At 37.9% G+C, this 27,228-nt stretch overlaps 1 protein-coding gene across 1 annotated transcript in view; it reads left to right on the forward strand.

The window, feature by feature from the left end:
• PRDM6 (PR domain containing 6) overlaps positions 1-27,228 on the forward strand; it is a 74,457-nt gene that overhangs the window by 26,595 nt on the left and 20,634 nt on the right. Inside the window, exon 4 of the mRNA XM_009893824.1 lies at positions 23,498-23,625. Within this exon, the coding sequence (XP_009892126.1) occupies positions 23,498-23,625 (128 nt within the window). The remainder of the gene's footprint in view (positions 1-23,497; positions 23,626-27,228) is intronic.

The following is a 27,228-nucleotide window of genomic DNA, read 5'->3' on the forward strand; positions in this document are numbered from 1 at the left end:
TTTGGCAAACCTTTTGATGAATTGGATCTTGATATTTACAGAATCTATTAAAATACAGCCCATCATGTGTTTGTTTATATGTTGACAAGATGATGTACACCCTGTGGGTCAAGGGTGATGTGAACTGTTTTGGTGTTCTTGTCAAAGCAGCTAAAAAAAGAGCATTTAAATAATTTTTGTAGAATAATTGTCTAAGAATGTAAGAGCAACATACAGAATTCTTACTTTGAAAAAAAAAATCTCTACTGATCTGACACAAAAATCTGAGCTTGTTATCAATCAAAAAGACTTTCCTACTTCTTCTCTAATATGTTAGAAAATTGGCAGCTCAGATAGAAAAACAAATAGCAAAATTAAACAGAAAGGAATTGATTTAACTACTTGGGTGGTTTATCTAGTACCATATAAAATCTTTCACTTGGGCTTGTCACTTATTAAATGTATTTTTTTTAACAAATGAGGCTATATAGCACATACAAAATCTTGCACTATAAATATTCTAAGTCAGAATTAGCTTTATGAGGGTATCAGATGTATTTATTTGAACTTCATTCATATGTGTGTGGTTTCTCTTTGCAACTATGAAGGAAAAATGCTATCCAAAATTAAATCATGGCAATCTAGTTGTCCTCACAGGTATGCTGTGTAAATGCAAATGTGCGATATCAAGGGTATTACCTATGTAAAACTGGACCCCAAACTCATATGTTAGAGGATTCCAGAGCATTCTCCCAACTTTATTGTATTGTTATTAGACTATATTCTCATGAAGTAGGCTAATGGCTAACACAACATATTGTAGAATAATCTTTTTCTATCTCACATTTTTATTACCTGTTTTTTTTCAGCACTTTGGAGTCACATGTCTCAGAAGTAAATAATTCCTGTCCCAACATAAAGTTAGCACGTGGTTATTTTGGTGCTGTAAAAGAAATCATGGAGGAGAGCAGATAAAGAAGATCGGTTTCAAGGGAATGAAAAATTTAGAGTTTTCTCGTATTTATTATGTGCATGTCGTCAAATTGTTGAGGTGCCCAAATGCTTCACTGAGGAAGTGGAATGGGGCATTTGGAACAAAGTGGAGCTGGGATGAAAAGCCTGAGTGAGAGGAAGGGTGTGTGAAGGTGAAAAAGAATGGGTGGATAAAGTAGGGGAAAGGAAGAACTTGATTTCAGCAGTGTGAGAAAGGAGGGATCAGGAGTGTTGCAGATGGGGAACACGAGGTGACTGCTGGACAGGAGCGGTCCTGAGATGTTGTGCTGAAGAAGTGGCAGTGTTGCCCCTTGAGAAAAAGGACCTGAGAACAGCTCATGCTACCTGTGGATTTCCTCTTCTGAAAGGGAACAGGCTGTGCTGTTTTGGCTCTGGTGAGAGCTTATTCGTGGGCCCTGAGGTCCCTCGAAATGCTGCACCTTGGATCAGGTCTGGAAAGGAAGCAGAGCAGCCTATTCTTTTATTCATATTACAGAAAGGATGTTCATGGCTTTTCTGAGCTGAAATACTGCTAGTTTGGGGGCATTTTTTTCTCCTTCTGCTTCTTCTTTTGTTATATATTTCTAAGACTGTTCTGGCAAAGAAAAGTGCTTATAACCATGTTTCAAAAGGAAAGCCAAGAGACTCCTTCACATATCTGGGAACTTCTCTCTTCCTCTTTTTTCCTTTAACCTTGCTCCAAAAGCATTACTTTAAGTATTTTTCTCCTTTTTCTTTTTCTTTCTTTTTTTTTTTTTTTTTTAATTTTTCTGTTGGGACTGCCAACAACGAACCAGTTAGAACTAGTTGTGAGATTGCAGTCTACGGACACTTGCCCAGATGGAGCTGGGCTGATACCACCAAAAGCAGAGGCATGGTCATCAAATGCTAGTGCCCGTTGGTCACAAAAGATGTCTCCACACTCTACAATAAGGCGTTGGGCTGCTTTATTTCTGAATGATCTGTTGCATCTCTATGGCTCAATATAGCTGAGTTTTCAATATTATTAGCCTGGATGCATCATTGCAGTGTGCCCAAGTGTGACACATTAGGCTGCGTCCCATAATGTTACCAAGGTTTAAGATTCTGCTCCTGAAGCCACCCAAATCAGTGACCAAGGCTCTGTGCAGAGCTCAGTGATTAGACTGAATAGAAGATGTTAGTGTCCTAGGAAGAAAAAAAAAGAAGTGTCCCAATTTGCCAGTTGTGCTGAGCTGTTTACTATGATGATCTCTAATTAGATGCCACAGATCTTTCAGGTGCATGGAATTTCAAACCTTAAATCAGAAAAACTGACTCTGAATGACTTTTCTTTTTTTTTTGAAACTTGATTTCGACTGTTAAGCTCTCAGCAGAATCAGAAAGATTCATCATCAAACCAATGACAAAACTTGTGTGTAATTTTCTGGAAGCTTACATTAAGTTTTGAAAAGTAACATTTAAAACACTTAAGCAGTACAGTGAAAAGCAAAGGACGGAGGTGAACGTGATTTGAAACTGAGGGTACATGCAAAAAAATTACAATTATCTTAACCTTTATTTTGTTTTATTCTATTTTATTTTTATTTATAAACGGCTAATAAAGGTTGCAGTGTGGTTTATACTCCTGTAGACTGGTACACGAATTACAGACAAGTGTCACACTTGCATTACATTTTCCAGACTTTCTAGGTTTGTCAGACTTAATGCTCTTTGGACAATGTTTCTGACAGTTTAATTAATTATAATGGAAATATAACAAAATGCTCATGCCTTTAACTGTATTCTTTGGCAAGTATTACACTTTGTGAAGAACTTCATAACTCTAAAAAGGAAAAAATCCAATATATTAGTTAAGCTTTTTCATTTTTATTAATGGTCTTTGTTATGTGCTTTCTTATGTGGGAAACAGATTTTCAGGCAAGAAGAATGAAAACAAGAAAGAAGCAAAGAAATGTCTCTTTCGGTGTCATGCTAATGGTCTCTCCTGAGCCATGTGAACAGATTAGCTCCTATTCAGTGCGTGTGCTTAGAAATAAGGAGGTACGGTACAGGACTGAGTCACTGGTTATAGATACATAATCCTTGGTGTAGGGTCAGATGTTAAAAAAAATCAAAAACAGCCAAGTTGCCTACTCGTAACAGTGGTTGCTTCCACCAGAGGCTACTGAGCTGTTGTCCATAGCTCCCTGGTGGTCTGCAGGACCTTGCAAAATGTTCTGCAGATTACATGGAGGACTGAGTTCAAAGGAGTCTCACTAGGTGGTATAATAGCGAGCTGTATTTCAGCACCATCATGACAGATGCTTTCCCTGACACAAGACAGGACCTGCACCATGCCTGGCATTGGCATTCCACTAGGATTTCCACATAGGCAGTTAAGGACGTCTGCGTGCTCATCAGACACTTGTTTGCAAATGTCGTATTTGTGTATGTGGGCACTCAGTTTGCCTGTGAAATCTTGTCATAGCTGAACGCCAAGTGTCAGTACAGAGTATGGGCACAGCTCACTTCAAGAGGGTAAAAACGGGCCTTCCTTGTAGCTGGTTGCACTGTCTGGATAATAAGATTATGGCAAGAGTCACTAGATGACACTGTTACATAGGTTCACACAATCTTTTTTTCTTAGTGCCTGTGTTCAGCCCTTGAAGATATGCTGTACTGTCTCCTGTGTTTCAGTTTGTGTTAGCTTATACTGCTGCAAGCAGCAGGACAATTTTCTGTCTGATTACATCTTTCTGACTAGGCTTCACTGGAGGGCAGAGTTGGTCCTTCATTTTGGACAAGACTGAATATAATTTGCATCCCAGAGTCCCAATTTTGATGGCAGTGATTTCTCCTCTGTTAAGAAAGGGGTCTGCAAAGACCTCTGCCTCTGGAGAACTCAGAAGATACTGATGTCCACCATGGCAAAAGGCTGTGGTGGCACAGAGACTGCTGGGTGATCTGGTGTGGTGCCTTTGGAGAGAGCAGGTCAGCAAGGGAAGCCACAGCTGTTTTATTGGAAGCCCACCTGCCCTCCCAGTTCAACCTGGTTCTGCCGTGGAGTGACGGACTGTTTGGAGCCACTGTCACCTTTCACGTGGAAGCTATGCTCTCCCTTGGCCCTTCTCCTAGTGGAGGGATAAGAGCCTCTGGTCTTTAGCAGAGAATTTTTCTGCTCCATCTGATAAGGTTGAAATAGTTAGGCTAAGCAGGCTCTATTATTTTATGCTGCCATTTGCAATGTCAAGATTTTGCTGCAATGCAAGCCAGTGGTATGCAATTATTGTCAGCCTCCAGACTTACTCATATTCTTGCCACTTGCATATTAACTCAAGGCTTCCAGAGAAAGGCTTGAAGCATGCCAACCAGTCAAGTCTTGAAATTAAAATTGAGTGGAAGTGGCATGCTTATAGTTTCTGGGGTTTTTTTGGGGTTTTTTTTTTTGTTTTTTGTTTTTTTTTTTTTTACTTTTAAGCATGTGTCTGAAAAGCTTTCCCAACACAGTGGTTTTCTGAGCAATATGACAAAAAGTGATTTTTTTTTTTTTTTGCTTTTGCTTTTGAGTTGCCCTGCTGGAATCATTTACTGGGTAGAAAAGGTCATTTTAGGGAAGTAGCTTTCAGCAGCATTACAACCACAGCTCTCCTAAAAGCTGCTGTTGCTGCTGTACACTGTACAAAAAAGGAAAAAAAAAAGAAAAGAAAAGAAAAAGAAAAAGCAAGAAGTATATTTTGGAAATAAAGCTAAAATTAAAAAAAAAAAAAAAGGAAAAAGAATCATATTCCATGCATCGTTTCTCCTGATTGGTTGACAACATGCTTTTATAGTCATAATGGAAGCTAAGAATTTTTAAGACTGATGTCATGCTATACATATACTTATAAAAGTTTTCATTTAATGAAGCTATTCTTGGTTTGCTAGTCAAGAATGCACTACAATAGTCAGACGAATATTAAGATGGTAAAAGTTGTTTATACAATTTTTTTTCTTAAAGATCAGGAGAAAGCAACAAATATAAAAGCAATAGCAATACAAAAACGGCTGACTTTTTTTGAGTACTAGTCTCAGTGAACTCCACCCAGGAGTAATATATATCAGGTTGTATTTGCACTCTCAGTCACTAGCATTTGATATCAGTAAATCAAGTATGTGGTATAAGTCCTTGCTTATGATGCTTATATTGCCCTCTGACAGTGCCTGTTTCTCTCCATCGTCTCTACAAGGACATTGGGTAATAGGGTTAGTTTATGAGCCTAACCTTAGTTGGTTAATGAAATGAATCCTACCTTCAAGGACTAACAAACTTCATTTTACACTGCATGTAAACAAAGGAAGTACTCAATAGTGCCCCAATATTTATTATCATTTCCCCCTACTGTTAATTCACTAAGGGCATGCTACATTGCAGTCAAAGATGTGTTTGCACTTCTGGACAGGTAGAAGCCAACTAGCTTTAATCGAGGTAAATATTTCAGCCTTATAAATAATGTAACTCCAGCAGTGCTGATCTTACGATGGGATACAAAACTCACAGTAAAGCGTGGTAACTCGCCATAAGTACAACCCACGCTGCTGTGTTTGCCCTGCTGTTGTGGCCCAGATAGCTAATTTATACCTAGAGAACAGATTTGTCTGCATCAGTCCCAGTTACTTTGGTTGCAGTGCAGACATGCTCTAAATCAGTAGGATTTTTAATCTGTGATTACACTTGACATATATGAAAGCAGAACTGAGCCAATATCTTTTCCTATGCAATGCATCTGATATGTCTACTAAAGTAAAGGCTGCTTAATTTAAGTATTCTCTGTTTTGTAAATGCAGAACCACCAATATTTTTCTTGGATAACATTTGTTCCCAATTGTAGCCATCAGGAGGTCAGAAGAAGTTCAAAATGACATGATGGAGTTTATCTATTTCTTTGGAAAAATGATCTGGTTATTGCCACAGACAGTTATATTAAATTGTTTTGGTTGCATGATATAGGATTTTTATATTAATGCCATATTTTAAATGTATTTATAAAACAGTTGAGCTTTGACTATTATAGTTCAGATCTGTGCAGTTTTATAATTGAGACACTTGCAAATTTACAGTTAAAATTATTTTGGCAGGGACCTAACATAGATGCATTTTAAAAGAAAAACTTTGGATAATTGCATCATGATGGATCTTTTGAGTCCTGTTCATTTCTGCTCTCAAAGATATTAAATCAATACAAATCTCAGGACTGACTGTGTGCAATATGTGAATGATATATGTGATGAGGTTTGGATTTTTTTCTCATTTATGTGTGTGGTATATGTAGATGTGCCATTAAAGTTGACAGAGTGTTTAGGCAGAGTTGCAATGTTAATGCCATGGTTTACCTCAGGTGTAAAATGGGAATTGCAATACGTATCTTTTGTAATATTACAGGTGAAAAGTACTACAATCATTTGTTAGAAGTGATGAAAGGTCTTCCTGCTCTTTCTCTCCCATCACCACAATCATTTAAAAATCTGCCAGCTGTCTGCTTGCTGCTGGTTATTATTGTACAGACTTTCAGAGAACTTAAACCGTAATTAAGAGACTGAAGCATAGATGCTCTCTGCATTGTGAACCACGGTGCCTTTTAACACTGTTTTTAGTACTTGCATGGAATTTTGTGTGTTAAGACTTCCTCATGTCAGTATTATTTTGGGCCTGAATTAAATCCCATGTATAATGTTGAAAACTTTATTAGAAGCCTAAGGTTTTTTTCCTAGTGTTTGTTGATTTTGAACATTTTTAGAAAAATCACATTTTAGAGTGAGAAAATATGTCACAAAAAATTACATTTAAATTTGATGAATATGAAATGTATCTACAATTGAACTATGTTATTGCTAGTGATATACCTGTAGTGATTGGATTTTATTTAATTCATAATCATAACTATAGTGCTAGGAAGACAGTAATCCCTCCTTCATTTTCACTAAATTTGATGTAATAGGTATCTAAGTTAAATCTCCTGAAATGTGGAAAAAATAGCAAAAAAAGTAAATGACAACAGGAAATGTCATTTTCTTCTTTCAGGACTGCCAGACATTCTGTATAATACAGGATATCCTGTATATATATTGAAGTCAAATATGAAAAGCATACGGGGCACACTCTTTTCTGTAGTGTCATGGCAACTGATGCTTTTCCAAACACGCATCAGCTTAAATTTCCAGAGATTCAGGAAAACAGCAACTGCATCTGGACCTACTGCCTGTGCAATTGGTCCAACACATGAGATTTTTTAAGCATGCACAAACAGTGCACTGTGACTTTTCTGTCCAGCACTGTTCCGCATTTCACCTTCCTGCTACTTCACATTTCATGATGTGACTTCTAAAAGTAGTTGCACACTTTTGGGATGCTGTCGAGAAGATTATTGAAGATGCAGATGGGTATTAATGGGGATCAGCAAAGGTCACGGACCCAATCTATATCTCACTATCGAGCAAAAGTTACTGTTTTTTTGTGAGCATTTTTTGTCACTGCCATACCTCTTCTCTACTTAAGCATCACAAGGCCAGATATCACAGGACACCATTCCTCCTGCGTCCACAGTGAGAGACTCCACCGTGCATTTTGCTCTTCCATGTGCTGAATTTCGAGTGATATAAGCAGCATTGCTGAGTATGTAATAGCTGAAGAATATTTAGATACCAGTGTTACACACTGGAATCCGGGTAGAAGTGGAGATTATTACAGCAGTGAAAGTTTTGGGGACAAAGAACACATATCCATACTACAGCCAAGCTTCACTAGTGCTGCTCACTGAGCAACTAGCCTTTAAATTATGGAATGCTCCTGAATGTACCTCATTATTAAGCCTCTGGTAAGTGTCTTTTCCTCTCAGTCAGTTTGTTTATTCATCCTTGATTCCAAGGATTTGCTCAATTTTCTAGTAAGTATAATATATTTCCTATCCAGATGCCACATGGGATTACTAGACAATTTACTTATCTGCACAAAATAAATGTCTTTCCTTTGAAGCCTGGAATAACTCACATCCTTCTCTGCTCTCTACTGGAGAATGAAAAGTCTTTGAGAAAAAGAAGCAAAATCCTCCACAGCGACATACTATCATATTCTGTTGGATGATCCTTGGTATTTTTTGACAGAAATGAGTCAGCAGAGGCTAGAATCATAGTGCATTAACCTCTCCTGTCTCACTCTTCCCATACTCCCAGTTTCTTGGAGTTTTTAGACAAATTTGAACAGGCTAAGATGACAGTCCTGGGACTGCAGCAGCTGTTTGGTCTGTCTCAGTACGGTGTCTTATCTAAAGTTGGCCGTGACTCTGTAATAGCAGTGACTCCCTAATGCTGAAGTACTTTCTCATCTTCTCCTCTCACCTTTTACTTTGACTTTTGGCTGAGAATGTTGGCCTCTTTAGTTTACTGTTGTTAGGTGGAGTGAGTTCAAGATACTAAGCAACCAAGGGGTTTGAGTTTAGGAATGTTTTCAAAATAACTATAAAATATGAAATTTATGTTATCCACAATATGTTGGAGGTCAGTTCGCCCTCAAAACATAATGTCTGACAATTGTGCTTTCTTAGTGTGGGTTAGAAAAAGAATATAGTAGACTTAGGAAAACATCATAATTTAAGAAGTGACACATTTCAACAAAGACATAAAACTGTAGGCAGTACAGAAAAGAAGCAAAACCTTAGGAAACCATTACTTCATTAGGACAAATATTTTATGTCTTTTAAAAGACTCCTTATTAAAAAGGGTGAGCTCTAGGACATTCATGTTTGCGTGAAATCATAAATCTGCCATTTGAGAACAAGAAGTGCTTCTTTCTATGGATAAATTGATTTTTCTTACAGCTTCATCAAATTCTTTGAAAATAGTTAACCTGTGCGTATGGCTAAGAGTCGGCAAACAGTTATTTTTGATATTCTCTCATCTTACAAGTGTAGTGGTCAAGCCAGTTAGGAAAGTCGGCACCATACAGTAAGTATGCAGTCTGCAGGGCATAAAAAAGAAGCTGAACAAGGGCTTATTTGCTCGCTATTAGCAGGAACATGTTCCTCTTGAGGAACCCCTTACATAAAATACACAAATGTACTCTTTTATTTCCCACATTGCTTAGCTTCTCCCGCCCTTTCTGTAGTGTGCCTTCCCTTTCCCTTAGCCCTCAAATGTATAGCCTAATACATGCCTATGATTTAAACTCACCTTCTCAATGGACTGGCAGCCAGGGGATACTATCTGGCCAAGAAAGGGCTTAGATTTTTAGCTTGTCTGCATGTAGATGCAGGGTTTATTTTCTCCATGAAAGGGAGGAGATGGTAGAGCTCTGTACCCCACTGGGAAATCCAAGGCTTTTTTCTTCTGGCAGAGGGGAAGTGGGGCAATTCCTGCTTAGCTTGGGGAAAAAAAAACTATGAAGTCACACTCCTTATTAATCTCTTTGTGTTAAAGCAGAGAATTTTTGTGATTATGCATGAGGGAGAAAGAGACAGGGAAGGAGTGGGGAAAGGTTACGCTTTCATCACATTTGCTGGGTCTCCCAATTCGTTTAGCCTTATCTGTGCCTTTTAGATTGCAAGCTCTTAGGTGCCATGACTGTTTTTATGTATGCCTTTAATAGCCTATCACTGGTGTACAACAGATAACTAGTTACAAATTGTTGGGGTTTTCCAAGGAAACCATTTTTTTTTTTTTTTTTCAGAGAATCCTGAGAAACTGAAACTGTTTGCATAAAAATGTCAGTTTCAGGGAAACTTCTGATGAATAAAACTTTGGGGAAAATTGTTCAAAATCATCTAAACATGTTGTTCTTACATTTTCTAAACAGGAAGTTCATTTCTCAGTTCAGAACTCCTTTAGTTTAAAGCTCAGTAAGCTTATAATGAAACATTTTATTATGGTTTACAAAATCTTGAAATAATCCAAATGCTTTTTTTTTTTATATAAAAAAAAACCCAACCCAAAACAACAACAAAAAAAACTTGCTCCAAAACATTTTGTTATTGTTATTGCTTTACAAACATTGTGAAGTTTTGGCTATATCCAGTAAAATAATTTTGCATGCAGCTCTGCTAAATAGTAATTAATTTCCCCTTTGTGTTAAACTGTGAGGATAGTGGGTGCTTTCTTTTTAGAATTTAGACTTGGGGAAAAAATAAAACTCATTTTGGATGAATCATTTTACTGTTAAAATTTTCAACATGGATTATAATCACTGGTTCTGTTGGTTTCTAATTAACTCATCTGCTTTGAGTTCCTTTGTAAAAAAGCCAACATTTAAGGCCAGTACACTTGCTGCTCAGACTACTCTCCTATTTCTGAAATATATCTGCTGCATCTGTTCTAGCCTACATAGGCCTTCTAAATATTTTAATTTAAAACTTTGGGACAAAAAAAAAGCCATTTTACCAAAATGAAAAGAGAGAAAAGCTGGAAGGATAAAGGTAAGCTGCATAGTGTCAAAGATGAAACAGAAAAATGTAGACTTGAATAGAGAAAAAGATGAACAAAACCCTTTGCAGTGAGTCCTTGTTTTTTACGCTAACTAGGCATTCTTGGGTGTTTTTCTGCTGCCTTGATGAAATGAGGGACAGAAAAAAGGAGCATAGTGAAAGAGTCGCTGATAGTAGAGTAGGGGCAAGTAGAGAGAATTTTGAATAACATTGGTAAGGTGTAGTTAGATAAAGTTAGAACTAATAGTAAGAAAAATGTTTCTTAATCTAATTCGAAATAAGGACAGAGAAGAACCATAATAGCATAATGGATATTCTTGCAACAAGGTGGTATGCAGTCATGGAACAGCATAACACATGGATCCAAATGTAACCATTCATAGAGCATATATATGTATTGTGTGCAGTTTTAGGAGTGGCAGTGTTCCAGGAACAAGGAAACATGCTTCCCGTTGAATTGCCAACACTTTCTGCAGCATCTCCATGTTACTTGGACATCTCCAGTCCCCATACTGTCTTTATTAGATACCAGATAGCTTCTGAGAACTGACTGAAGCCTTGCAGAATGTAGCTTGGATCCATACTGGCCTCTTGGAGAAAGGCTAATTTATACTTATTTTTAAATCTTTATCATTCTACAATTTTAACAACTGAGTTCATTAGTTATTTGTAGTGCAAATGAAGAGCATGCTACCCCTTTACTGCTTATTTCTAGGTCAAATCTTTCTGGACTATGCTTTTTCTTGGCATGAATCTGGAATGTGGATACCTAAAAGGGAAATGCTTAATTTTTGTTTTCATCCATGTGATTTGCCAAAATAAGTGCTTCCATTCTCATCCATTGAGGCTCTCAGTCAGGTTTTAATTTTCACAGTGTGAAGCTGTGGTGAACACATGAGCAGTTACTCAGATTTGCTGGTCATAGTCTTAGATTAATTACAAAACATAGGTTTGCAACAATGAGCTTGCCAAAATCTATCAAACATTGATCCTTTTCCATGTCAGCAAATATGGAAATGAAAAGGATGAAGGAAAGCTTGAGCTGAAGAGCAGTTGGAACCTGTTGTGTTTCATCCACCTCAATAGATAGGCAAAACATTGCAATGATGAGTCCACCCTTTATTTACAGTATACACAATTAATGACAGTGGTTTTTATAACTCTAAAAATTACACTTAATAAATATGAGAAGATACAGGTTTTCTTGATTACTTAAACCTAAATGTTTATTCAAGCTTTCATGAGAAGTTTGTCTTAATTTAAACAGAGCTAGGGCTGCTGAACGGATGCCATTTTTTTGATGTGGACTCAGTACACATGAAACAAGTTTTAATAACATCCACACTCATTTAACCGGTAAATGTATTCTACAGAGGCTTTCCTTCGGCATGGTTTTCCTACTGCAATCAGAATGAAACTGAAGTCAACCTTTCATGGGTAGATTGTATTCACGGGTTTTATCCTTCATTTCATGTAACAGAATGATTGCTGGCTTTAATTTAAAAAAATCAGAAGAAACGTGTGTCAATATTGCTGCTGTAGTTCAGAGCAATGCTGTATTACTCGTACTGTCCCTTTTTGGTGTTGATGTTATGTAGAAGCTGGAGACACTAACACATTGTGGATATTGCTGCTGAGAAGGAGAAGGGAAAAAGATAGGCTTGAAACGCAGCCCGCGAGATGGCACAAAGCCAACGCACTGAAAAATGGCAAACGTCACATTTAACAGCTGGATGCAGAAATATTTCTCTTTAATTTGGAAGGAGAAAATTTTTTTCACAGCAGGGCACTCTCAAAAGAGCACAACATCAAAGAGGGTGGGTCTCCCCAGTCAAACATCATCTGGCTCCAGTGATGGAGCAAAATGAATGAACTGTCAGGACTTTTTTCCAGTGTGTATGTTTTTGCCAAGTGAAAAGTAAAAGGTTCAGTGGCTTGTTCTGATCACAGACCAAATCCTGATAATGGAAAGCTGATTCTCTAAAGTCCTCCTCTGATCAGCTGACAGGCAATGTCTGAAGAAGACCCCAGATTGATTGATGGTCCACTTTGTATTGATGGCCCCTGCCACCCTTAGAGATAAGTGAGATATGCCAAATGCTTAACAGCTCTGGAGGGCTCCTGTGATTGTGACTCAAGCAATGTTCTAATCTAATGTTATAATCCTCACAGAAACAAATGCTCTTCCAGGGAAACTTAACATGGTACTTACCAATACCAGACCTGCACTCTGGCAAGAAAAAAATCCATTTCACATTCTCTACTATGTGTCCATTAGCAACACCAGCACTACTCCTTAATGCACCCTTTTCATCTGCTTCTTGACTCTAACATCAGCCCCGAAGCAGTTGCAAACTAGCCATCACCATGCTTGTTTTCTGACAATACTATAATCTCGCAAATTTGAAGGAATAATAGAGCACAGGCATTTTTTTTTTTCAATGTAAAAACATGGCGACACAGTTTGTACAGCCATTACTCATTTGTTTTATGAGGAATCTTAGGCATAGTTTATCATACACTTTATTACTTGACCTTTTAATCATCATCTGGGGAACTTAGCATTCCAGACATTCCAAAATATTCCAAACTAAAAATATCAGTGTGCCTCTTTATTTAAAACTCACAAAGGAATTAAGTATATTTTCTAAAATATGTCATTTTTACTGAAATTCCTCATTTACGGTGAGCCTTAATGAGATGTTTAAAAAGGGATTGAAAGAATTATCTGTGGAGCCTGTACTGTAGTAATAAATGGGTGCTCTGCTGAGATAGATGTTCTACACATACACTGTAAAAACAGTTCCTACCCATATTTGCTTACAAATTCAGAGTGAAGATAAACAAATAGTGCACAAAAAGAAAGTATCAAAATCAAAATGTTTTCTACAACCATCGGCTCAAGACACAGAGTTTAAGTATTTGCTGTAAGTCATGTGACGAACCTTTTTGCATAACAGGAGCTGAACCCAGGCATCTGCAGAGCAATTCCAGTGCCTGAACGGAGGTGGTTAATGCCATTTTAAATCCTGGAAAATATCTAAGACATACCGACAGGGCTGACAGGTAAGGCACAGAACTTAGGGAGATCTGCCTGCCTTCTGGAGCAGCCACTGGAGACACAGCGGGATACTCAGGGCCATCAGAAACACTAGTGGAAACTTAAGTTTAGGCACCTGAATACAATGTTTTGCATCCTTGGCCAGTGCCAAACCCTTATCAGTGGGTCACAGCCATTACACTAGGCAGCGACTCTTTTTTCAGAACAAAGTCATGTTTTTACTATTGCCTGAAAATGAGGTTACTTGTGGACAGGCTTTCATTTCAGAGGCGTTTTTTAACATGTAACTCATTTATGAATTAGGGTGTGGGGTTGTTTTTTTTTCAGTTCCTTTTTTTCTCATAGAAAACCCACAAACCATGAGTCAGGAATTTCAAAGTGAAGGTAGTGGAGGTCATCACTACCTTGTGAGCTGACAAGATGATCTCCAGAGGTACCTTCTAACCTCAGTGATTCCATGATTCCCTGAAATGTCCCTGACTTCAAATTAGATCATGGCCTCTCATGGCACATGCAAAGTAAATAGAAGAATTCCCTGTCTCAAGGCAAGAAGCGTCACTTAGAAAAAGCAAATTATAGCTGCTTTTACTTAACTAAAAAGCAGAGAGGCATGTAGGTTTCCAAAGTGTCCAAGTAAGCAGGAACTTGAGCCCTATTGACTTCAGTGGCAGTTTTAAGTCTAATTTGCTGAGGGATTTTTGCCAGTTTTACTACAGGATTGAGAGTCTCTTTAGGAGCTCTGTGCTTGAGAAGATAAGTACTTTTCTAAACTGATCTTAAAATGCCTAGGGGGAATATGGTATTGGAGCTTTAAAAAATCCTAAAGTTAAAGAAAAGAATGAGAAGCCCCAAGTGCTTCAAAGAGAAAAAAAAACCAAAAAAACAAATTCCTAATCTAGCAAGCTTCATAGCTATGACATATATTCTACGTGCCATACTTCAATATGTCTGAAAATATCGTTAAGCATTGAGGCTGGGATTCGTAAGTCTGTAATCTGCTGTCTTCCTGGAAGTGCTAATTCACACATAGACACAGTTTCATGTACAAAGGTATGAAAACACAGTTTGGAACCATGTTTTCAAAATACACTCAACAGAAATTACAGGAGTGAGGGATTAAAAAACTGTGCTCTCTTTGTGCAACCAGCTCCCACTTCAGCAGTAGTGAGGTAAGCCCCGAGCCACATTCGAACAGACCTTCCTTACTCTCCCTGCAACTTCCTTCATTCTCACATAATAGAATCAGGACAATTTAGAATTATTTCCATTTATGAGTGTCTTTTGGTCCTGAGTGATTTCTCTAAGGTCACTGAGTTACCAGTAAGTCACCTTAGAAGCTATGTACCCACTCACTTGTTTCAGCTGCATTGCCTAGCGTGATGCTGAGTGATGAAATCTGCCAAAACTTGTTTTTGTACATGCTGCTTTGGAGTGCTGTCCTCTGTCACATTATGTTTGTGGTTAGCTATTTTGCCCGTTTAATTCTTTGTCCAACTGGATGGGTGTATTGACTATATGGAAATAGGCTGAAAGAACACCTCAGCTGAATGACAGAGGACCCCTCTGGAATACTTGGTTGCCTGTAAAAGAATGAAAAAATATGAAACAAACACATATTAATTTCACTTTACAAGGTTTTAGGAAGCTGCAAGAAAATGGCCAAAGCTCTCTCATGACCTTGCAAAGGAACCAGTCACTTTTCCAGAGGCACTGGGGGCAACACAGATCACCATAACAATCTTGATTCCCTGGTTCAGAATACTGTCTTAGGAGCTTTATTACTGAGGAAGTTCAGTGAGGCTTCCCAGATGAGTGAGGGTTTTCAGAATCAGGCCCTTACAGCCTTCTCGTAACTCCCTCTCTGATATACATACTGGGATATGCATCTACCAGCCAACCGGTGTGATGGTCTTCTGTTTGGCTTATTTCAGCTTTGATCATTTGCCTCTCTGATTTTAAATAATCTTCTCCTTTTCAGTCTATTTTTTCCTGGTCTCTTTGGATACTGAGCCTAGATTGGCAACGCTTTTTGTCTTCATGCTCTGTGTCTTACATAAATGAGACTGTAGATAACAACTTCAGTCTGTTGCCTCCCCATGGCCTTCTGTTACTAGGGCCGTGTGGGAACGCAGAGCAGTGAGCAGGGTGGAAACACCACGTCCAAGCAAAAATGTCTCCATCGCAGAACGACCCATGGCTGGAGTGCCGCCACTTTTTCTATCCAGTCACTGGACCTGTCAGGAGAGTGCAAAAGCGCACACTGAGAAGGCCATGTTACATCAGTGGATACTGCAAGGCCACCGGTCCTTTACAGACCTGTTTGCACGTGTGCAAAATTTCCAACTTCACATGTGTTTTTTCTGCTCTGTGTCTTCCCCTTTTTGCCCTGTTGTTGAGTAACACTGGTTTGCGTTACGTGTAGTTCTTCCCTATGCCGGGACCGCCATGGGCTAGCGTCAAAACAAACCGTTGAGACTTGACTTTAAAAAACCCACAAATTTAATGAAGCCCACATAATCAGCAGGGCCTTGCTCTCGTGACACTCTCTGGAATAAGGCCCCAGTCCTCCAACCGCTTACACAGATGCTTGATTTCACACACGAGTAGTCCCATTGAGATCAATGGGAATACAACATGTGCGTAAGTGTTTGCTGGACTGGGGTCTAAGTGAGAGATGAAGTCTTTCACCTAGCAGAGACAGTTCAAAACAATGTTTATAGTTTCATATGCTATAATCCTTTGAGAAACATTAAAACTAAATAGCTTTTAATATTAGTTGGCAAGTATTCTCTTTTATAAAACTTGCTAGATGATGCCTGCTAGATTAAAGAGAAGAAACATTAAGCAGATATTACAAGATGTACACTCCATATCAGATACGGCTAATTGTAGAAAATTGCTTTGAATAGTGTGAGCAGTTAAAGGCCATTGGCTGTCAGGATACATTTCTGTGGATTTTCACAGAGGTGTTGCATCCTAGGGAGATTATTGCCAACTAACGTTGGAGAACATTTTAATCTGATTTTCACCAGCGAGGCCTCCTGATGTTTCCTCCTTGCTCACTTATTTCCAATTTCTATTCTGTTAATAGTTTATAGCAGGTCAGAATGCTTCAGTGAAGTTAAAATATTCATAAATCTTCATGCTAATTCACAGTGTAAAGAAATTAACACCATTTTGCATGTAATGCAAAAATTGCAAAAGTAAAAATCATTCTTTACATGAACTGTTACATTTTCTACATGGCAACAGAATATTATCCAGTTATGTAAAACATAGAAGCACTTCAAAGTTAGTAACTAGTTATTGACATAGATTTATTTCACATACATGTAAAAACGGTAGTAACTAGCTTTCACTGTCTATATAATAAAACCAAAGCATTCTTATTTTATCATAAACCAACAAGCTTAGATGTTATCTGTAGCATATTTATATTTTTAATTCTGATCTCTGTCCATAAAGAACCTGAAGGCATATTTTAAGTGGCAAAACAGATCAGTTTTAGTCTTGTGAAGGAACAGTGGACTATATGAGAAGCATTTATAACATCTTTCTGAAACAGTGTCCACACGGGTGAATAGGAAAGCTGTCCAAATGTTTCTGCTTATATTAAAATGAAGTTGCTGACATGCATACTACTATTTTTTCATACTAGTTTTATGTGTGTAGTTGATTATTATAGATTCAATAATATTTATCAGGCAACAAAGAGCTATCACAATGTGCTGAATAGACATGTCTTTATACTACATATAATTTTCCTGTTTACTGTATAGGTAGTATAAAAGAAAGTATGTCATTTACAAAGTATTTCAATGCTTGCAATGTGGTCCTTGTAAAGGATATGATTATATAATGTTATTATTATCTATCAGCATCAGCATTTCTCTTTAGTTAAGCTATATTTGGAGACTTTTCTATGCACTGCACTTTGTGTCTGAGTTTCATTATATTTCGTGTTTTCTTTTATATAGAGAGACCAGGAGTTGTTCTTGAAATGTTTGCTGGATGGCCTGACTTGATCACCAACCTAGTGAATGAAAGGAGAAAGACACGATGGCTAAATGCATGATTGTTTCTACACAGCTTTCTCATTCAGTGTGTAACAGAGAGAAGATGCATCTAAATCAGATGCCCAACTCCTAATATTAAAGGCATTTAAAGTCTAAAAGCATTCATTCTTCAAACAGTTGTTATCATCAAATGTGAACCCATCTGTGGTTTGATTTTCGACCTAAACTATGCTTCTTAAATGTAATCTATTCAGGGAATTTTGTCAGTTGTCTCCTCTCTTTCAGTTCCTGCAGCATCTTTGAACATTTCAAACTTGCTAGATAATGAAGTCCTTTGGCAATGTGTTGATTTCAAAGGGAGCTAGGTACCAACGTACTAGGCAGAATCCAATATAAATGAGTAAGTTATCAAGTCATGCATACAATCGAGTTTGGTTTTGGTTTGACATGATGAGAAACGCTAACAAATAAATAATGTATACACATTGTAATAAACACTAGCGCCCACTTTGCTCAACAATCACTGCCTTAGGCAACTCAAATCACTGAATTTTCCTGTGCCCTTACCTGTGTGAGTGAATTGACTGTTCGCTATTTCTTCTGCTTTACAGAAGAACTAACCTTCCTTGTCATTTGTTAAGACAGCCATAGAGCTCTGTTCTACCAGTTATGTCACTGAACACTCTCCCCCAATCTATCAAAGCATATGTGCATTCAGCTTTACTTACAGTACTAGTTTATTCCAGGGGATGAAAAAAAAAAAAAAAAAGAAGAAAAGAAATAGCAGTTTCCTGCAAAGGAAATAATCAAATAGTGGAACCAGCCCCAAAAGGACCGTAGCAGACACACAAATCCTGGGCCTTTTTGCCTATAGCTTTCTTCGCTAAATGTCCAAATGAACAAATGAACAGAGAAACACAACCTGAATGACTGAAGAGTTATGAGCCCTGAGGAGGAAACTGGACTCCAAAGTTTAGGATGCGTCAGAAAGATTATGTGCCAGGTAGTGGGTCTTGCTGGCGGTGACAAAGGGACACAAGCAGGGCTGCTCTCTGTAGTGTCAAGAATAGGCTTTATATGTCCAGTGTCAGAGTGTAATCTTCCATAACTTCACACCTTCTATGGACCTTCAGCTAAGTACCCGGGCTTATCAAACATTGCTCTTTTTGGCGTTGTTTTCAACTTCTGTTTAGGATACAGTCACCTGCAGAGGATGTTGTAATGTCAAAAGCAAGGTCTCACAGTAGTGAGATGTACTCAGTGTAGAAATTATTCAGTTTTGAAGTCTAAGTCAGAAAAGGAAGAAGCTTTCAGTGTTGCTGTGGCTCGTAGGTGCATACATCATTATAGAAAGAATCTAACATATGGATGCTACCATATCTGAGATAGCAGTCTGTTTCATCAGACTGTTTCAACCTTTTTCTCCATATTTCCAGTAGTTTAGAGTGCCTCCATGGTTTTTAACTGCACGGCTGATGATTTATGAAATGTATGTCCTCATCAAAAGTACTCCTTGCTATCTTGACTCTTCCCTCTGAAGTCAAGGGTAGAACTTGTGGAAGGAGAAGGCTAATGCTGAGTGATTGGAAAATCCTATGACCTTATGCATGCGATGTCAATGAGAATAGCAGTGAACAGCAAAAAGCAAGATTCTCTACTAATGGTAAGAATTAATTCTTGCACTTTTTGTGGTTTTCTTCACATCTCTTTTGATGTCTTACAACATAAGAAATGATCCTAATAGCTACTTTTACAATACAAATGTACATGCAAAGAAAAATTCCACTTTCAGGGCCAGTCTCTTCTCCCTCTGCCTGCAAGTAAAGTGAAAGGTCAATTAAATCATATGCTAATACCTTTTTTGTTTGACTAAATGGAGTAATAGAATGCAGGCAGAATTTCAAAAGACACAATCCTTTAGCAGGCCATGGAAAGAGAACAAAGGAAAGCAACAGATAGAAAGGAAAGAACTCCAATGAGCTAACTTTGCTCTCCCTGTCTCTTCTGTGAAATTATTTTTAATTGCTTCATAGCTTGGCTTTCTCTGCAGCTGTGCTGTTACGTTTGGGCTCCTTTATTCTAAAAGCCTGTGGCATCTATACCAGAAACTGGCAGAACAGTCTTTAGTGCTGGAATTACATTTGTCCCCATCTATCTAAGTAAGCAATGCTATGTCACTACTGAAGTAATTGAGAGTTCTCAGAAGGCTCTTTAACACTCTGCCTTATCTGTTATACTACTTAAATCTTACACGGTCCTACCTAGACTTGGTATGTTGCCAGAGTGACAGATGTTTGAGCAACTGCTGTTTATTTTACTTAGTAATGGTCATTCATAGATTTTAGATCACTAATTATAGGAAACACTGTATGCCTTAGAAATGATACAACTATCACCATCATGTGTTGTGAGCATAATTGTCATTATGTTTCAGTATCTATAGCCTCCAAATAATTACCAATAACGAATCGAACAAGTAATAAATCAAATCCTTCATATCTAATTTATATTTGGATGCCATTACAAGATGAACCTGACCAATATCACTACACTGGCATCCTACCTGCTTTTTCCCATGTGTCCCATTTGGAATGCATGTGTAGGTCACGAGGAGTATCAGTGGCACCCCATAAGAAATTTCATCATATAACTCATGCCTTTCAGTATTTATGTCTCGATTACTGAGTCAACTGGTGTTTGTAAGGAAAGGAATATAAAAAATGTAAAAGAGATGACTTGTATTGTGCTGGTTATACTTTGGACTTACTTTCTTGGAAAATGAAGCTCTTTCTGTTGTATTTTGAAGGCAAAGGATTAAATTCATAGAATAATAATAAGCTTCACATTTTGAGTTTCTTGATATGTAACATACCAGTAAGCTACCAGTAAATAGTCAAGAGCCTGTTAAGAAGTTAATTAATTATATGGGAACTACTAAAGAGGAACACAAGGAATGTTAGATGAGAAGGTGAGTGCCGTCCTCTTTTATCATATTCAGGTGTCTACTAGTAGTCTGGTGCACTCCTTAAAATTGGAACAGACTATAAAAAAGAAATTTTAAAACTTTGAAACATTTCAAGTAAAAGCAAAAAAACCCCAACCTTTAAAACTCAGCGAAAACAACAGTTAACAAGTTACCAGGTCAGAAGAGGGAAAAGATCCAGTAAGCAGTTTAGGTAACACTTCCAAGTGTAATCAAAGTAGGAAAATGAAATAACTAATTTTGTTGCTGCCACTTAGTTCAATGACTGTTGTGAGATACAGAAAAAAAATACATGCATTCTCCACAGGCAGTTGAAAAAATGGTATTTTATTTTGCCATGAAGCTCTTATACTGTGTTAAAAGTTATGCCAGCTTAGACGGATGTAGCGATCTAGAGAAGTAGTCAAAGATTTTCAGCAAAATCAGTTTATCACAGTAGTTTTTTTAATAGATACTCTGAGTGTTTTGAGTATATATGCATGTGTAATACAGTTGCGGGTGAATACGTATATCTGTGTAGTTTGCTATAGTGTCTGGATTCACAACTTGAGCTACAGGTTTGCTTTTCCTCTGTTATGGCAGGTCACAGTTTGCTCCCTCAAGATGGTATCTTCAGGCAATTATAAAGTGGTTGCCAGATTTAGGCAACTGTAAAATGACTAAGAACTAGTGCACAGTGATAACATGAATAATAATAACCATATCAGTTAAGTTTTTCAGATTTTAACCTCTACTATGCAATTTGACAAATAAACAGCTACAATGCAGTGTTGCTGGTTCCCTTCTAAGGTTAGGGAAACCTGCTTCCTACAGCTGGCTTTTCATTCCTGTGAGAACAGGGCTAAGAATGCTGCAGGATGGATTCTGACTATGCAGCTTTATTTGCAATAACCCTCTAGGAAAGGAGACCATAGTGTCAGTGATGCGTCAGCATTTGCAAGAATAAAAGATTTTGAAATATTTAGTCTTGCTTGTAGAGCAGTCCTTCCTACTCCAGGCCAAGCCCCGAGAAAGCTCCAGTCCTGCATTTTCACATCAGGTTGTCTCATGTCAGTTCATGACTGCCCATATACACAAAGTTCTGAGTAGGTCGCTGGTTGTCTAGATACGACTGTCAGTGTCGATTATAGCCATCTTCTTTGTCTTTCCTGTTTCATATCATCTGGGGATTAGGAAGCTATCAGCTCTTTATTTATGGGAATTGTTTTTGACTCATGTTAAGCCATATATTGTTATGTTAGTAAGCACCATGTAAATGAATAGATAATAAACACTGTGCTGAGACTGTTTGGATACATGTTGCCAAAATGGTCCCTGCCAAACACAGGTAGTCATTAATTTTTCCTTCTCTTCCTTTTTTTAGGCCGATTTCCTGTAAAACTTTTCCATTTCCATTACAGATTTTTACTGGTTAGCATGTTTTGCTCATATATTCAATGTACGTTAACATGTTCACGTAAGAATAGGTCCTTGCTGATAATCAACAAGCTACCATATAAAAAAATAAACCAAATCCCCAGTATTGGACTATTTGTTTGCCTCTGAGGACCCCTTCTGATTTCTCTGACTTTGTTGCACCACTCAGTGCATGTTGGGGTAGCATCTTGCTTCTCCAACCCAAGAGCACCTGGCCAAGTCCCACCTGGTCCTTGTCACAGGTACTCTGGAGCAAATGATAAAGATCTCTGTAGACACTTGGTTTCCCTGTCTGTCATGCTCTAGCAATGGATATATTGCCCCTGATTACTCCTAGTCCCTCTTGGTCAAAAGCAAAAGCAAGACTGGCTCCTGAATTTGAGCTACTCATGTGGCACTTTAGAAAACTAGATTCTGATTTCTGTGTATGTTTTTGTGCGCAGTGTGGGAAACGCTCTTTTAATAAATCAGAAATATTGAATATGGTCACATAATTTCTGAGATTATTCTCTTGATATTGAAATGGAAATGCAGGATTGTTAATTTTCTTGGTCTAGAAATGTTCAATTCAATGTAATAAATGTGCTTCCTCTTTAACTAGTAGAATTAGTACTTGCAAGAAGACAGATTTACACTCATATGGTTTCAAAAGGGATGACATTTTTGGGGTAAGATTATTAAGCAGATGGTGTCTGTGGAGGGGCAAAAGACCTGAAGATCAAGTTTTCTTCAGATAAGCACCTAATTATTCAGATGCATTTATGAAGTTTAACTAAGTATAACAGGTAAAAAACTAGTGAGACCGTGTGCTTTTCCTAGGATTAGCACCTCCTAGATAATGCTTTTTAAGCAGCCAGAAGGGCAGATCTGCGTGACACATGTATCTTTTTATTTCAGAGCCCCCAGAGCAATTTTATTCTTTGACTTCAGAGGGAGCACCCGGTGCAGAACAGAGACATAATACTGCCTTTTTTTTTTTTTTTTTTTTAAATTACCCTAATTGGCTCTCATGTCCTTAGCAGGGATGTCATGTTTAGAAAAACTATCAGTCCCTCAGGACTGATTTCTCAATTACTACTTCAAAAAATTATATGTCTCAAGGGAGCCTCTAAAGCCATCTTCAACTGTCTTTTTCCTTCTAGTCTTATGTGTTTTGGTATTATGAATCCTACAACTCCCTAATGTATCATGTGAGGTTGCTGAAATGCATGCTCTTGCTGCAACTGAGATGTGAAGGAAGGGATACTTGTTTAGGGATTACTACTGCCCTTTGCTCAGATGTTCCAGCCATTTCAATGCAGGCTTTACATCCAGATTTTCTTGTTTATCTGGCAGTTCATTATTTAAGGCCAGCCTGTCAAAATAGGTTAAATATTCTTTGGGAAACATGGTCACATCTTTGAGACACCACAAATATGTTTAATACAAAAAGATTGGCTTGATAAAAGAAACTTGATAAACTTGCATCCCCCAAAATTCTTTTCTGCTGTTCCATGTAGATTTCTAAGAGCATCAGTACACAATGACAAGTCTTATGGCAATAAATTCCTGGAAAAGGCACAGAGAGACACCAGCAAAACGGTGAAAATGATTGCTGATGATTTTTTCTAACTACTTGACCTTGTGACATCTCCCCCAGATATATGACCAAGACGGGACACTGCAGCACTTTATTGATGGTGGAGAACCCAGTAAGTCAAGCTGGATGAGGTATATCCGATGCGCAAGGCACTGCGGGGAACAGAACTTAACAGTGGTTCAGTACAGGTAAAGTATCTTTCGATTTACTCGATGCAAAAAAATTAAAATGTTTTTAGTGAAAAGCCAGACTCTGTCACCAGTACTATTGTCTTTGATTGCAAAGACTTTTGTGAATGTGGTTATTCAGCTCTACACAAAATCTGCTGGGTGTAGTGAGGATGGGCTTAACTTTGGATGCCCTGAGCTGAGGCCATTGCAGTGAGCATGAGAGACCTCCAGGTCCAGGTGCCCCTGGGAACAAGTACAGCCCTGTGTCACTGGTGTGACCACCACACTGCACAGAGCCCTCTGCACGTTTTTGAACGGTCTGATTAGAAGCAAGCCAAAGCAAGCGATCTGCCGCCCTTAATAGCGACGTGTGTGCTGGAGGAAAGGGAAAAATGGCAGGTCAGGCATTTTGAACCCAAAGGCTTTCTGAGAGTCAGTTATGAGACATAACATATACACCTAAAGCTTATATGTTGAGTGCACCTGCTGGCCAAGATCGCTAGGGCTTGTGCCTCTTAAGTGGCTGGCTAGCGAAGGTCAAATGTGAAGAAAAATGTAAAGAAATTATGGTGCATTTTACTTTGTACTCACAAACAGATCCAGAAAACCTAGACAACGCATTACATAAATACATGATCTCAGCTATAAACAAACCTTTTGCCTCAGAATCAGAAGCAACTGCTTGGCCTTATTAAACGTGGTAGGAAGCACATCAAAGAAAGCCCTGGGCTTGCCAGTCGCAGTAAGCAGTCCTGATTTTGGCTAGTTGTTTTAGAGAGTGGAGTTTCTTTTCTTTAGGAAGAATCTTAAACTTATTTAAAGCTCATTTCAAATTAAAAATAAAACATACAAAAGCAAGCTAAAATGAAATATTTATAAAGTTTGATTATCCCATAGGGTTCCAATTTAACAATGGTAAAATTGTTCAATTGCATTTTCAGCTTTTTTATTCTCTGGCCAGTTGACTAAATAATGCTGCAGTTAAAAAAAAAAAAATCCTATTTATACATACAAATCTTTTATTATGCCCTTAAATAACTGATATTTATAGCTAAAATCCTGTCAGATTTTAAATAAACACGGTGGATAATGAATAAAAATTGCTATGGTGAAAGAGTATTTTTGCAGGTATCTTGTGAATTATTTCTCAGTGTGGTGGTGTGTGCACATGAATATATATAAATTTATAAAAATAAGAAAAAAATATGCATGCATATATATATATATATATGACAAACCTAAATGAAAAGTGAGCATGAGAAAGTCATTACACATCTGTCAATATTAAGTGGATTTTACAACTCTCCTTTCATGATGGAGTTTTTACTTAGAGTTCCCTCTGTTGATCTGTTTTCGATTACTTCAGATCTTTATAAAATGAACTACAAAAACACAATTTAAAAAACTGGCATCCATCACCAGTGACTGCATCCAAGTGTAAGAAAATAGAAAAGTTGGACACTGAAAAACCGGCCTAATTTTTATTGTACATGGACGTCCTCCTCACAGAAAGTCAGCTGGTTTAAATTCGTTCTGTTATGATTTGTAATATCTAAATGGAATTTTCTTCAAAGTGCTCTTGATTGATTGACCCTTAGCTGAACGTTTTGTTTTTATTTTGAGGCTGACAATAATGTTTGTTGGCATGTGTTCTGCTTCAACTGCGTTGGGACGCCATGAAGCTATCTTTATGAGTCATCCAACCATAATACTAAATACATGTCAGCAAAGGAAATATTATCCGAAAAGGGAAAAATCCCTTTGATGTACTTCAGCATGCAGAGATTTCTGCGAGTTTTGGAAGCTCTGCACGCTTGTAAGGGACGGTGTACGCTTACACTTTTTTTTCCGTGCCTACTCCAAGCCTCACAGACCACCCATTGCTCAAAAACAGTTCTGCTCTTTCAGCGGCAAAGTGTGTCATTTGGTTTTAGCACATTCATTTGCCGGGCTGCTGTGTTTATGTTAAGGGAAGCCAAACTGAGAGATGAAATGTTACAAGGGTGAAGTACAAAGTAGACTCAATTTTTCTCAAGTTAGGAGATGCTGGTAATTTATAGCGTGGCTCCGATTTTCATTTTTATGTAACAGTGGAAAGAATTAACGAAATGCGCAGCTCTGGGAAGAAAGAGAGGGAGAAGAGGAGAGGAGGAGGAGGAGAGGGGGAGACACAAAGGGGAGAGTTTTTGTCAGATATTCATAGAAGGGTAGGAAAACCGTTCTGCTTAGCTAGCAGTGCCCTCCTGAGACAGGGTGGCAGTAAGCGAGGAAAATAACAAGATAAATGAAATTTTTGCAGCTGCTAGTAAAATATTGAGAATCTGCACTTTTTTATTGATCTTTATGATCCTGTTGCCAAGAGCCACTTTGCGGTGACAAAATATGTTGACAAGTGCATATCTCACTGCCATGAAAAATGTGGTAAAGGATTCTCCTTATGTCTGCAGTGTTATACAAGGAACAAATTGCATCGCTACAGCCAATTCTTTACAGAAAGTCTAAATTTAAGGCCTACCAACCCTAAACACTTTTATCTTGAACTGCAGGCTAACGTTTGTGGCAATTCTTCACTCAGAAAACCGGTTGAGGCCTAACATATTTTTTTTTTGGTCTATGGATGTTTTTCTGCCTTACATAAGCTGTTATAAAAAATGGTCATTTCTTGGTACTTTGACTGTATCATTTTGGTATGTAATCCTTCAGCGAGAGTGGAGTGTTCTTCTTGTATATATTGAATTTCTATCCATCTCACAGGAGTGTGTTTTACTGTTCCATATGAAGCCTGAGGGAAAAGCCACTACAAACTGATAACATTTTTATTTTATCTTGTGCCTGATTCTAATCTTACACAGTTTTTGCCCCCATGTAAATCTGTTAACTGTAGAAGTATCACTCTGAAGCTATTTACATCAGTGCAAGATAGGGATAAAGCTCTTGTTTTTATGGTAGGGACTAGTTTGTTTTTTTTTTTTTTTTTTTGTTGTTAATTTGGGAGGGGCTAGTTTTTTTTTTTTTTTTTTTTCCCTCAACTCCCAGTTCAGTGGTCTAGGAAAATCCACAGTCTTTTCCCACAGAGCGATGTCATAAGATACCACATTTACGGTATCACTAATTTATTCTTGCTGAAGGATTACCGACATTACCCTCATGTTCCATACAGAGGAAGATTTTTGTCGTCGTATGTTTGGTTTAACCTCATTTCTTTATTTCCCTGTCTATTTTACTCAACAATCTAAGATCTCTCTTTTTGGTGGTATATTGCTGTCATGAAAGGCCACATCTTGCTACTTCAAACCTCTTGCTAAAAGCACTTATTCAAATGAAAGAAATGTTGTCTATTTTGCCCTAAAATATGTTAACTTTAGCTTAGTTGACAAATGCAAAGCTGTTTAAATGGCTGAACTTACTGAACTGTGCGCACACTCTGATGCTTGCACCACTGTGTTAGCAAAATGCAGCATTTCTAAAATCACTTTAAAAGGCACATTGCAAGAAAACGTCTTTTCATAAAATCTTGGTGCTTGTAAAATCTTCTTGTTTAAAATATGCTAGGTACAAAGTGACTGTAAGCTCTTAATTACCCTATGCGACAGGAACAGAGTCTTTCCCTGATGATAGATT

The sequence above is a fragment of the Charadrius vociferus genome, unplaced genomic scaffold (genome assembly GCF_000708025.1).
Source record: "Charadrius vociferus isolate BGI_N301 unplaced genomic scaffold, ASM70802v2 scaffold158, whole genome shotgun sequence".
In the NCBI taxonomy this organism is placed as follows: Eukaryota; Metazoa; Chordata; class Aves; order Charadriiformes; family Charadriidae; genus Charadrius; species Charadrius vociferus.